The sequence below is a fragment of the Balaenoptera musculus genome, chromosome 11 (assembly GCF_009873245.2).
Source record: "Balaenoptera musculus isolate JJ_BM4_2016_0621 chromosome 11, mBalMus1.pri.v3, whole genome shotgun sequence".
Classification (NCBI taxonomy): Eukaryota; Metazoa; Chordata; class Mammalia; order Artiodactyla; family Balaenopteridae; genus Balaenoptera; species Balaenoptera musculus.
Genome location: NC_045795.1, coordinates 39,525,615 through 39,538,337, shown reverse-complemented (window position 1 = coordinate 39,538,337; position 12,723 = coordinate 39,525,615). Strand labels below are relative to the sequence as shown.

The following is a 12,723-nucleotide window of genomic DNA, read 5'->3' as shown; positions in this document are numbered from 1 at the left end:
TCTCACTGGAGAATTTTAGTCATTTATGTACACTATTTACCATTTATGTGTCATATATGATTATGTGTTTATAATTAAATATGTTGATAATGGGTAATTATATTTGATTTCTATTCTAAACCTTATTTTAATATGTTCAGTCGTGTAGTTTATTGTTCTTTTAGTTCCAAATAAATCCAACAGAGGGAGCATGGCTGTGAAACCCTCTCCCTCTAGTAGCCTAGGTCATGCATGTTCAACTGGGATGATACCTCCCCACAGCAGGGAAAAATCCACTCTTTTCTTTTAAACAGATATATATTTATTGAGATATCATTCATATACCGTACAATTCACCCATTTAGAATATACAACTCAGTGTTTTAAAGTATAGTCATAGGGTTATGTGATCATTACTACAATCTAATTTTAGAACCTTTTTGTCATCCGTAAAAGAAACTCTGTACCCATTAGATGACACTCCCCATTTTGTAGCTGTAAGCAACCACTGATCTTTCTGTCTTGATGTTTGCCTATTCTGGACATTGGAAACTGGTTCTTTGGTGAGGGGTGGGGGTGAAAAAAAATCTTAGATATAACAATGCTTAACCTTATTGACAAAATTTTATTCCTTAGTGTTTAATTTCTCTTATTGAGTTTTCTTGGGTATCATACGAGCAACACTGATGTTGAGTTCGTGGAAGATCAGGGCTATAAACTATGGCAAATAGATGGCTGTGATTAGAGGACTTTCTATCGATTGCTTGATCTCAAAGTCAGATGGTGAGAGGTGGCCTGTACATAGCTAGCAGCTGTCATTGGCTGCCTCATCAGTGTTGTTTATATTTAATCCTTAGTACTTTTGTGATTTGAACTTTGAGAATTAAATAAAAATAGTTTATATTTTATTATTTAATTATACAAATTGTTCAACAAATCAATAATTTAGTTAAATGTTGAAAAGGAAAAATATTGACACTATCTGAATATCTAGCACCTAGTTAAGCTAAAGTTATTTTCTCATGTTAAGCAAAAGTTAAAAGCTAACAAAATAATAATTTTAAGAAATTAATTTAAAAACTTTATTTTATTCAAAAATAATTTTGAATAATTAAAAATTTGATTATATCACTATTACGTATTAATATAAATTGCTAAATTGCATATGTGATTCTATACATTATAATTTTTATAAGAAATAAATTACATTAAAAGTTACTCAGCAGGGCTTCCTTGGTGGCGCAGTGGTTAAGAATCTGCCTGCCAATGCAGGGGACACGGGTTCGAGCCCTGGTCCGGGAAGATCCCACATGCCGCGGAGCAACTAAACCCGTGTAACACAACTACTGAGCCTGCGCTGTAGAGCCTGTGAGCCACAACTACTGAACCCCGCGTACCAGAACTACTGAAGCCCATGCGCCTAGAGCCTGTGCTCTGCACCAAGAGAAGCCACCGCAATAAGCCCGTGCACCGCATTGAAGAGTAGCCCCCACTCGCCACAACTAAAGAAAGCCCGCGGACAGCAACAAAGACCCAATGCAGCCAAAAATAAATAAATAAATTTATATATATATAAAAGTTACTCAGCAGGTATAGTTATAAATTTAAGTTAAATATTAATAGCTTTAAATTTTTTTAACTTTTCACATTTTATTTTTTAACATTTTTAAAAAAAATTTTGGGGGCTTCCCTGGTGGTGCAGTGGTTGAGAATCTGCCTGCCAATGCAGGGGACACGGGTTCGAGCCCTGGTCTGGGAAGATGCCACATGCCGCAGAGCAACTGGGCCCGTGAGCCACAATTACTGAGCCTGTGCTCCGCAACAAGAGAGGCCGCGATAGTGAGAGGCCCATGCACCGCGATGAAGAGTGGCCCCTGCTTGCCACAACTAGAGAAAGCCCTCGCACAGAAACGAAGACCCAACACAGCCATAAAAATAAATAGAAAAATAAATAAATTTAAAATACGCTTGTTTCTTTTAAAAAAAATTTTTGGCTGCATTGGGTCTTCGTTGCTGTGCGCTGGTCTTTCTCTAGTTGCAGCGAGCGGGGGGCTACTCTTCATTACGGTGCTTGGGCTCCTCATTGCAGTGGCTTCTCTTGTTGTGGAGCATGGGCTCTAGGCGTGCGAGCTTCAGTAGTTGCAACACGCGGGCTCAGTAGTTGTGGCACGTGGGCCCTAGAGTGCACAGGCTTCAGTAGTTGTGGTGCGTGGGCTCAGTAGTTGTGATGCCTGGGCTCTAGGGTATGCGGGCTTCAGTAGTTGTGGTGTGTTGGCTCTAGAGCGCAAGCTCAGTAGTTGTGGCGCACGGGCTTAGTTGCCACATGGCATGTGGGATCTTCCCAGACCAGGGCTCGAACCCGTGTCCCCTGCATTGGCAGGCAGATTCTTAATCACTGTGCCACCAGGGAAGTCCCTTAACTTTTAACTTAAAAGAATTATTTAGTCTTTCTTAACCTGGCATTGAATGAAAGGAATAAGCTTTATTCTTATTCTTTTTATGTATAAAGCACAGGTAGACATATAGTACATAAGATATACAGTATATCTGTGGTATTAAATTTCATGGAGAAGGGACAATTAGGAAAAAAATAGCTAAACAGGCTCCTATGAGGTGGTAGTTATGACAAAAACGTTGAGCAACAGGAACACAGGTGTAGGTGTATCTCCTAGTAGGATGGTGATTAGTCCAGAACCTTGGCATGGTGATATCTAGAGTGGATGGAAATGACCCTCCTGGTTGTAGGTGTACCAGCTTACAGCTAGAAGGTCCCATGGTATTTCCCTTCACCTGGAAATAGCATGGAAGGGATAGGAGGGAAGTGCAGAACAGGGTAGCTTAGACAACACACATATGCAGAAGAAATAGTCCTTGTTCTTACAGTTCTTAGAGTGTAGTTGGAGAGATAAGACAGAAACATGGAAAGTTCATTCATTTAGTAAGAATTAAATGTAAATTCAAGATAAACAATAGAATATTTGACTTATTGCAAAAAAATTCAATTTATCTACACTATTCTGTATGTTTATAATGTCCTTGTTAGTGCAGTGTTTTTAGTGTTCCATGGTACTTCGTATGTACAGTGTGTAATGACAGTCTTACATCACAGCTTTAGCTAAGAAATGGAAGGAAGTAACATGGGTCCTGTTTTTTGGGGAGTTTGGCTTATGCCTCTCCAGGTGTTGTGCTGAGGGACAGCAATACTACTATTGCCAGGTTTGGGGGAACCAATCAGTCAAGGTTGTCAAGCGTGCCTGTGGGAGACCTAGGATTGGAATTCCAGAATCCTGAGTTTTGCAGTTTCTTTTGTCTTTCTGGAATTCTGACAGCCATTTACAGAGACAGTGGAATATGCTTTTTAAAAAAAATCTTTTAGAGCATGTCCATTGCAATTCAAAAGAGGAGGGCCTCAGCCTTGCAAATCACCTGACATCATGGCCTTTCGGCTGCACTTATGTATCAGCCAGGCTTTGGAGCTGAGCCTTAGGAGGACTTTTAAGTGCTTCAAGTGGTGTTTAAGCCTGTGTTTCTTCTGCTGCTGTTCACCTTTATTTTTCTTTGTAGGTGTCTCCGCAAACAGACTCATGGGTGGTGCAATGCAGCTTACCTTTCGCAAGATGGCATTTGACTATTACCCCTTCCACTGGGCAGGTAGGAGAATTCTGAATGGGTGCAGTTTTAGCGTGGCCTAAGTATTGAGGCCATATGCCTGGGTTCATCCCTGACTGCCCAGCAGGAGGGTGCCAGGGATTGCAGCACATGCTCAGAGAGGTGTTGGCAATAGTCCTTTTCAAGAGAACATCTTCTGGAAACTTGCAGGGTCCACTGTTGATGAGAAGCAGTAGGAGGGCAGGCAGTGTCTGAGATGTTGCTTTTGACTCTGTGCTCTACCCCTTACTTCCACTAGTTTTAGAGCTTCTCCAGTGGTCCATGGTCAAAGATGGCAAAAGTCAGCAGCTGGCCTTTAGGGAACCCTAGGGAAAAATCACATATAGAATCCAGAAGAACTTGAGTGCTCTCACTAGATAATTTTTACTTATCCCAGAGAATTTTGGATTGGCGGTGAGGGATCAGATTCTGAATTATGGAAAACTATACCAATGGAAAGAAAAATGTAACATTGGCTCATGATCTTAGACTAAAATCTTTTTGCTTTATCGCACAGGCGATAGCTGCAAACATTGGGTACGTCACTGTGAGGCCATGGAGACCCGAGGCCAGTGGGCCCAGAAGCTGGTGATGGAATTTCAGAGTAAAATGGAGAAGTGGCATGAGGAGACAGGTCTGAAACAACCCTGGCACCTGGGGGTAGGCTCTCCCTTCCGGAGGAAAGCAGGTGGGTTATGAGGAGCTGGAGGACTCCTGTTGCTTTGCCTCTTGACATTTACCTTTGAGTATCCAGTGGCGGTAAAGCACTGGACTGGCTAATTATCCCAACTTACTCCCAGCTGATTATTCCAACTTTATCCCACGGAGAGACATCTGTGACTTTTTTCTTTACGGAGTCCTGTTTGTCTCCAGGGATAGCTGCAGTGTGGAAGAGAGGTTGTTAGCTTCTCTATTCAATAGGCCGTTGCCTTGGTCTTAAGGAGAGAATAGTTTTTGAGTTCCATCCTGGAGCTTGCCAGTGTTAAACTCTTTCCTACATATAGCATTAATGATCTTAGGGTTTTTACTTTCCGAATTCTATTAATGATGATAGTTGAGTGTATCTGATTCTTTTTCCCACCTTCTTATTTTTATTTAGATTCTCTCTCCAGTCCTCGAAAGAACCCCCTTGAGAGAAGCCCCTCTCAGGGCCGACAGGCTGTCTTTCGGCCTCCAGCATGGAATCGCCTGCGCTCTAGCTGCTTGGTAATACGGGTGGATGACTTGGACGTCCACCAGGTAAGGAGCCCACGACACAGGGAAACAAGTCTGGAAAGGGGTGGAGCAGTTCATTTGGAACGCAACACATGTGATCAAGGTTGTAGAATTCGGGGGCTGTTTCCCTCCCTTCCAGGTGGATTTGACACTTTGGTCTGTTTCTTTCTGAGTGTGACTGCTGAGATCAGGACTTGGGATTCCCCACTTTGCTCTGAATACCCCGCTACAAACCTTTCACTGAAAAAACGAACTCGTAGATGGTGTTAGTCAGGTGTGAGAATGCCTGGAATCTGCGTGAAGAGCACTCTGCTCCCTGTGACAGACTTTGGAAGAATTGTAGAGGCTTTATCCTCCCATCTCAGAGGAAATGGAGGAAATTCTATTCTGGGTGCTGTATAGATGCTAACAGCAACTCGTGATTGCATAGGTTTCTACAGCTGGACAGCCAAGTAAGAAGCCATCGACGCTCCTTTCCTGCAGTCGGAAACTTCACAACCTCCCCACTCAGGTCTCTGCCATTCATATTGAGTTCACAGAGTATTACTTCCCCGATAATCAGGAGCTGCCAGGTAAGCACCTGCTCTGGTCATTCCTTACTGTCTTGCTCTTGCTCTTCGCATTTGTCAGCCTCGGGGGCTCTCTGCTTATATTCTGTTTGTTATTTGGAGTTTTAAGTGTTTGAGTTAGTTTAGCACACCTTTGTTGAAAACTCTTCCCTGTGTAAATATATACATTTGATAATAAAATGAATATTAGCTGATAAGTAAGAGTCGAGCTGCTACTTCATTCATGGTGATTCTTTTTTTCTCTGCTTTCCAGTTCCCTGTCCCAATCTTTACATTCAGTTAAATGGTCTGACATTTACTATGGATCCTGTCAGCTTGCTCTGGGGAAACCTCTTCTGCCTGGATTTATACCGCAGCTTGGAGCAGTTCAAAGCTATCTACAAGCTGGAAGATTCAAGCCAGAAAGATGAACACTTGGACATCCGACTGGATGCCTTCTGGTTGAAGGTAGGGTAGAGAGTGGGATTTTTGTTCCCTGTTGGTAGCCACAGCTGCACTTCTACCATGGCTATAATCCAAGGTTCTGCTCTGTTCATTTGATAGAAGTAAGGAAAGCAGTTTTGGGTTCAGCCCAAATGGTCTTTCATGTGTGTATTAATGGTGGGTTGCAGAGTTGCTCAGCTGGCCATTCTGAATTGGGTTTCATTTTCTCTCTGAAGGTGAGCTTCCCGCTGGAGAAGAGAGAGCGGGCTGGGTTGCACCGTCCCCAGGCCCTTGTCTTCTCTGCATCAGGCGTGACTGCCACCAATACACGTCACGCCCCACATTGTAGCTGTCCAGACCTCCAGAGTCTCTTCCGGGGTTTTGCTGCTGCTGAGTTCTTTCATTCCAATTATGTTCAGTTTCCCAAGGTGCCAGGCGGCTTTAGCCTTCTGCACATGCTGTTTTTGCATCACGCCTTCCAGGTGGATTCCCGACTCCCTCAATCTAGTGCTCTCCCTCCCCAGAGGCTTAAGGCTTCCCAGGATCTCTGGTCCATCCACTTCACCCAGATCTCCTTGGACTTTGAGGGAACAGAGAAATTCAAAGGCCATTCCTTGAATTTTGTGGCCCCCTTCCCCTTGTCGATTTGGGCCTGCCTACCCCTCCGCTGGCAGCAAGCCCAGGCACGAAAGCTCCTTATGGCCACAGAAGGGAGGCTGAAAGCATCCGCCAGCTTTGGCAGTCCTGTCCATTCTGAGGCCCTTGCCCCTGACACTGTGTCCCATCAGAGGTCAAAGACTGAGCATGATTTGAAAAGCCTATCAAGCCTTACAGAAGTCATGGAAATTCTGAAAGAAGGCAGCAGTAGTGTGGATAACAAAGGGTCTCTGACAGAGCTGGAGGACACGGCAGATGTGCATGTGCTCATACACTCGCCTGAGCATGTCCGAGTGAGGCTTGACCACTACCAGTACTTGGCTCTCCTCCGCCTGAAGGAGGTGCTCCAGGGTCTTCAGGAGCAGCTTACTAAGGATACCGAGGCCATGACTGGGTCTCCTCTGCAGGACCAGACAGCTTGCATTGGCGTCCTCTTCCCCAGTGCTGAGGTGGCTCTGCTCATGCATCCTGTCCCTGGGGCTGTCGAAGCTGACTCTGAGGATTCAGATACTACGAGCCTTGTAGATTCAGAGCTGTCTCCTTCAGAGGATAGGGAGCTGAAGTCTGATGCCTCCTCAGAACAGGGCCCAGCAAGCCCCAGGAAGGTTCTGGAGGACAGTGGCGTTGAAAATCTGGATGCATCCCAGGATAGGCCGCTGCCTCTCCATAGCAGTGGAGAAGTGCAGGACTCAGATTCTCTTGCACAGCGGGAGGCAGGGAAGGGCCATGAGGCAGTTGATTCCTTACAGGCCACGAGACTGAGCAGCGCCCAGGCACCTAGCTCACCAGCTGAGTTGAAGCCCCCAGGGGACAAGGATACTGCTGTGAATGGACAGGGCGAGCTCATCCCCTTGAAGAACATTGAGGGAGAATTATCAAGTGCTATTCACATGACCAAGGATGCCACAAAGGAGGCTCTACATGCCACCATGGACCTCACCAAGGAAGCTATGTCCCTGACTAAGGATGCCTTCAGTCTGGGCAGAGACCGAATGACCTCCACCATGCACAAGATGCTGTCTCTGCCCCCAGCCAAGTGAGTGGTTCTCTGCCTCCTTCATTCGCCTCCTCTCTCCCTCCTAGCTCTGGCCATTGGGCTCAGGCCTCCTGCCGTGTGCACTTGTAGATTGGGAAGCACCGTGTGGTCCAGGAGCGTGTATGGAATGGTCTAGTTAATGTGGCAAAGCCTTTAGTTTTCAGAGCTGCCTGTAGAGCAGCGGAAGAACTTTCAGGCTACTTAGAGGATGTAAGCAAACCAGTCAGAGGGACTTTATTTTCAGGACTACACCTAACTCTGTGATAGGGGAAGAACCAGAAATTGCAATAAAATAACAAAATCCCATGGACTTTCTCATGCCTCCATATATCTTAGCCTGGTCTTGGGCAGCTTTCAAGTCAACATTTATTGCTTCTTAGCATCAAGCTGTCTCCTCTTTCACTGATTCACTATTATTGATACAGCTATGCTGTATCAGAATAATAATACCTGGCATCTGTACGATATTTTATTCTTTTCAGTGGTCTCTCACATAGTATTTTGTTTGATGTAATCTCCACAGCAGCTCGGGGAGGTCGCTGCAGATGTTTGTATCCCCAGTTTATAACTGAGGAAATGGAAGCTTCAGAGAGGATGAGCCCATGGATCCTGTATCTTATAACTAGAAAAGCTGGGGCTTTGGACTTGCTCTTTCTGGTACACCTTATCAATATCTGTCAGAATAATAGAGAAGGAAGAATTTCACTCATCCGTTCAACAAGTATTGTTTGAGCCCTTACTGTGTGCTAGGCTCTGTGTTAGATGCCGGGGCTACAGTGGGGAGTAAGCAGAAAACACAGAAATGCACAGTCAGAAGAGTGGGAAGGTATAGATTTTTCCATGGGTGCCTGTGGTTTTAGGAAAGATAATGAAAACTATGGGAAATCTTTGCTGGGACACTTCGTGGTTTGGGGACCATGGTTTGAAGATCAGTGGCTTTAGAACTTTTGTCTAAGTGGATTTTCTTAAGTGTGTCTCAAAGCAATGCCTGTGGGTATACTAGTACCTGCTAGGCCTAGATAGCCTAGGAGGAAAGAGAAGGAAAGCTTAAAGGATTAATTATGTAATAATACTAGGCAACATTTATTGAGTACTTTCTATGTGTCAGGCCTTGTCCTAAATATTACAATATTAATGCATTGAATTATTGTAAGAACCCTATAAGGCAGGTCCTAATATCACTCCACATTTTACAGATGAGAAAACTGAGGCTCGGAGAGGTAAGAAACTTGCTCAAGATCACACAGCTTGTGAGTGGTGGGGTGAGGATTGAAAGCCTGGACTCCCAGTCACCTAATGTGCTACCTTTTCTAATTAGAGAAGAGTAAGGGAGATGGGAAAAGAGAGGTAAAAAGGAGAAAAGAAAGGTGTGTGATACAAACTCTTTTTGAAACACCAACACTGACTTCCTAACTGCCCAGGCCAGTGGCCTTTTCTCAGTCATCTTTTTCCAGGACTCCTCTGTGCAGTCAGCCTTGCTGGTCAGTTCATTCTGGGCATTTGTAACCCACCCAGTTCCTCACACTTCTCGGAAGGAGTCTTTTCCTTTCCCTTGGCTGCCCTCTTCTTCCTTTTATCTTGTAAATGGAACTGTTCCACAGCACTAGGCTGTCCATATTCTGATCACTTTTGTCATAATTTTTATTTTTTAAATTATAAAAATGATTTGTGTTCATTTCGTTGACAATGTGGAAAAATAAAAGAATAAAGAAGAAAACGTAACAGTCACTTGTAATGACACTATCCAGAGACAGCCATTATTTACATTTGCATCTGTTTGCTTCCAATTTTTCGACACATATTTGTGTATCCATGTGAATGCTTATATGTGCCTACTCATATAAAGTACACAAATATTATTTTATAATATTTGTGTATTTATATTATTTCTATATAATATAGAAAATTTCCAATTTTGTTCACTTTATGATTTATTGTGAATAGTTTCCCATTCATGAGGTACTTGAACATATAATTTTTAATTGCTCTATTATATTCTTGCAAATATAATAATAAAACCAAGGCTGTGTTAAACATCCCTATTTTTGTGAACATTACTCTTTATGCTTATCTAAATCTTTAGAATAAAACCCAGAAGTGGAATTACTGGGTCAAACACTACAAACATTTTAAGGTTCTTGATGTATTTGCCAAACTTTCAGAAGGTTTATATCACTCTGCATTTTTTAATACATTTGACCCTTGATCAATGTGGTGATTAGGAGCACTGAATCTCTGTGCAGTTGAAAATCTGCATGTAACCTATAGTTGGCCTTACCTATAAGAGGTTCCTGCATATGCGTGGTTCCAACGCATCCACAGATTCAACCATCCGTGGATTGTGCAGTACTATAGTATTTACTCTTGAAAAAAATATGCATATGAATGGACCTGTGCAGTTCAAACCCGTGTTGTTCAAGGATCAGCTGTACTTTCTCTCTAGGTTATTTTGTCCACCTCCTCACGTCTGCGAGAGTCCTTATTTTCAGTCCTGACTTTCCTCCCCTCCTCTGCTCTTGCTTTAAAACTATCTACTGCCCATAGGTCCACATTGATCTCCCAGGGGTGCCTTGAACCTCACATATATAAAACTAAATTCCTTATCCCTCCCTTCCCCGGCCAGTTCTCTTTTTCTTTCTTTTTTTGGTGGCATCATTCTCTTGCTCATTCAAGCTCTGCCTCTTCCAGGCATTTGTCAGGTTCTGACCATACTTTCAAACTTAAGCATGCTTCAGAATCATCTGGAGGCTTGTTAAAACACAGAGTGCTGAGCCCTGTCCCCAGAGTTCCTCATCCAGTAGGTCTGGGATGGAGCCTGAGAAGCTGCATTTCTAATGAGTTCCCCTTTAGATGATAATGTTCCTGTGAGGATGATGCTGGGAGCACAGCTCTAGGGAGTCTCACATCCGTTTTTCCTGTCTGCTCCCACATGTGGACTATTTTAGTGAACTATTAGTTGATTTCCTCATTGGGTATCTTTCCCTCTCTAGCATATTTGAAAAAGGCAGGTCAAACATCTTTTTTTTTTAATTAATTAATTTATTTATTTATTTTTGGCTGCATTGGGTCTTCGTTGCTGCGCGCGGGCTTTCTCTAGTTGCGGTGAGCGGGGGCTACTCTTCGTTATGGTGTGTGGGCTTCTCGTTGCGGTGGCTTCTCTTGTTGCAGAGCTCGGGCTCTAGGCGTGCGGGCTTCAGTAGTTGTGGCACGCGGGCTCAGTAGTTGTGGCTCGCGGGCTCTAGAGCGCAGGCTCAGTAGTTGTGGGACACGAGCTTAGTTGCTCCGCGGCATGTGGGATCTTCCCAGATCGGGGCTTGAACCCATGTGCCCTGCATTTGCAGGCGGATTCTCAACCATTGTGCCACCAGGGAAGTCCCAGGTCAAACTTCTTAAACCACAGGTATGATCTTGTTATTTCCCTTTTCTAAAGCCTTCTGGCTTTTTCTTTATTCTCCCTGAATTGAGTTTGAACTTCTTAGTGTGGAATAATTAGTTATTATGATATATCCACATGGCACTTTACAATTTTTTAAAATAGACTTTATTTTCTAGAGCAGTTTTAGCTTCACAGCAATATTGAGTAGACAGTACAGAGATTTCCCGTATGCCTCCTGCACTTCACAGTTTTCAGAGCACTTTCATGCATTATCTTTTGTCCAGGGTTTTCTATAATCTGGCTGCCACTCATGTGGTAAAGTGAAAAAAGCACTTAGCAAGAAGTTAAGAGACTTGGGTTCTTCTTAATTCTACCTTTAACTGGGACTGAGTCAGTTTCTTCACCTATAAATAAAATAGGAGGGTGGGCACATAAGGTCTTTAAAGGTTTCTTTAAAGAAACCTGTCTAACTTTATCTTCTATTGCTCTCCCTCGACAAAACTTCCGCTCCAGCTGAGTTGAGCTCTTTACTAGTCTCCAAAGGTACATTTCGTTTTCTGACTCCATGCCTTTGCTCATGCTGTTTCTTCCCCATGGAAGGCCCTCTTCGTCATCTCTTTCACAGTCCTTCAAGGACCACCTCAAACATCATCTCTTTCCACAGAGCCGTTCTCTTCATCCTTTCCCCTCTTTGGTATTGCCTAGCCTTTGGCTTGTACCCCTGTCCCTCTTACGGTGTGTGTGACTTACTACCATATAAGGTTATTTGTGTATAAGTCTCCTCTCTCCTGATAGAATGTACATTCTTTGAGGACAGGGGGTGTCTTATTCATCACTCCCCATCACTGCCCGGTGCCTTGTATGGTGCCTTGTATGCAGAGGTTATTCAGTAAGTACTTGAGGAATGAACATGGGTTTCAGGTACCATTCATAAGCACCAGGGCTGTAGGTAGTTGGTCTCTTCTGTACATGGGATGACCCTGAATAACCTTGACATTTGATATGGGAGAACTGCCTATGCAGTTTGAAATGCTGGAATATGAGGATTCAGAAAGGCCAGCAGTTGAAAAATGGTCTTGTAGCAGGTAATAGTTGACATCAAAGTTTATGTATACAATAACGGTCTGGGCTGAAAAGGATGGGTATTGCAAGGGAATGGAACAACATACCTCCTAAGCCACATTTGTGGGTTTTGGTTTTGTTTTTTAAACAGGGAGCCCATGGCCAAGACAGATGAAGGGGTGGCAGCCCCAGTAAGTGGAGGTGCTGCCCGACTCCGATTTTTCTCCATGAAGAGGACAGTATCTCAGCAGTCATTTGATGGTGTCTCATTGGATAACAGTGGCCCTGAAGACCGGATTTCAGTGGACAGTGATGGCAGTGAGAGCTTTGTGATGCTCTTGGAGTCTGGTAGGTGGAAGCAGAGCCAGGCAGAGTTGTAGAGCCCCAAGAGTGTTCTTTCTGATGCCTGTATTCAGACCAGCAGGATGCAAAAGGAGCTGAGATTTGATAAAGTAGACATTTTCTTAATCAAAAAACCAAAAGAAGAGAGAAATTTTAGTGGATCTGTGGCGCTGACTTTATCCCCACATCTTCTAGGTTATTGATTAGTACTTGACCTTTATCACAGAACAACACTCAAAGAAGAGAGCGCTAGTCTTACAGCCATGTAGCTGTGGCGGTAAGACTAATTCTGTGGCTGTATCAATGGTGTGTGTGTTTATTGTCTGCTCTTTGCCTAAACTATGTATTTTATTGTTGGAAAATAACTAGGAGCTTTTTGTCTATGATAAAACAAGTAACCTTTAGGCATTAGATTA

At 43.6% G+C, this 12,723-nt stretch overlaps 1 protein-coding gene across 2 annotated transcripts in view; it reads left to right on the top strand.

Annotated features, from left to right (window-relative positions):
* Positions 1-12,723, top strand: part of UHRF1BP1 (UHRF1 binding protein 1) — a 59,525-nt gene that overhangs the window by 37,267 nt on the left and 9,535 nt on the right. Inside the window, exons 9-15 of one of the 2 annotated variants that reach the window (XM_036868374.1) lie at positions 3,544-3,630; positions 4,145-4,261; positions 4,727-4,866; positions 5,273-5,414; positions 5,665-5,858; positions 6,071-7,527; positions 12,117-12,313. In XM_036868374.1, the coding sequence (XP_036724269.1) occupies positions 3,544-3,630; positions 4,145-4,261; positions 4,727-4,866; positions 5,273-5,414; positions 5,665-5,858; positions 6,071-7,527; positions 12,117-12,313 (2,334 nt within the window). Of the gene's footprint in view, positions 1-3,543; positions 3,631-4,144; positions 4,316-4,726; positions 4,867-5,272; positions 5,415-5,664; positions 5,859-6,070; positions 7,528-12,116; positions 12,314-12,723 lie in introns of both variants that reach the window. The other variant, XM_036868373.1, reaches the window with a different exon arrangement.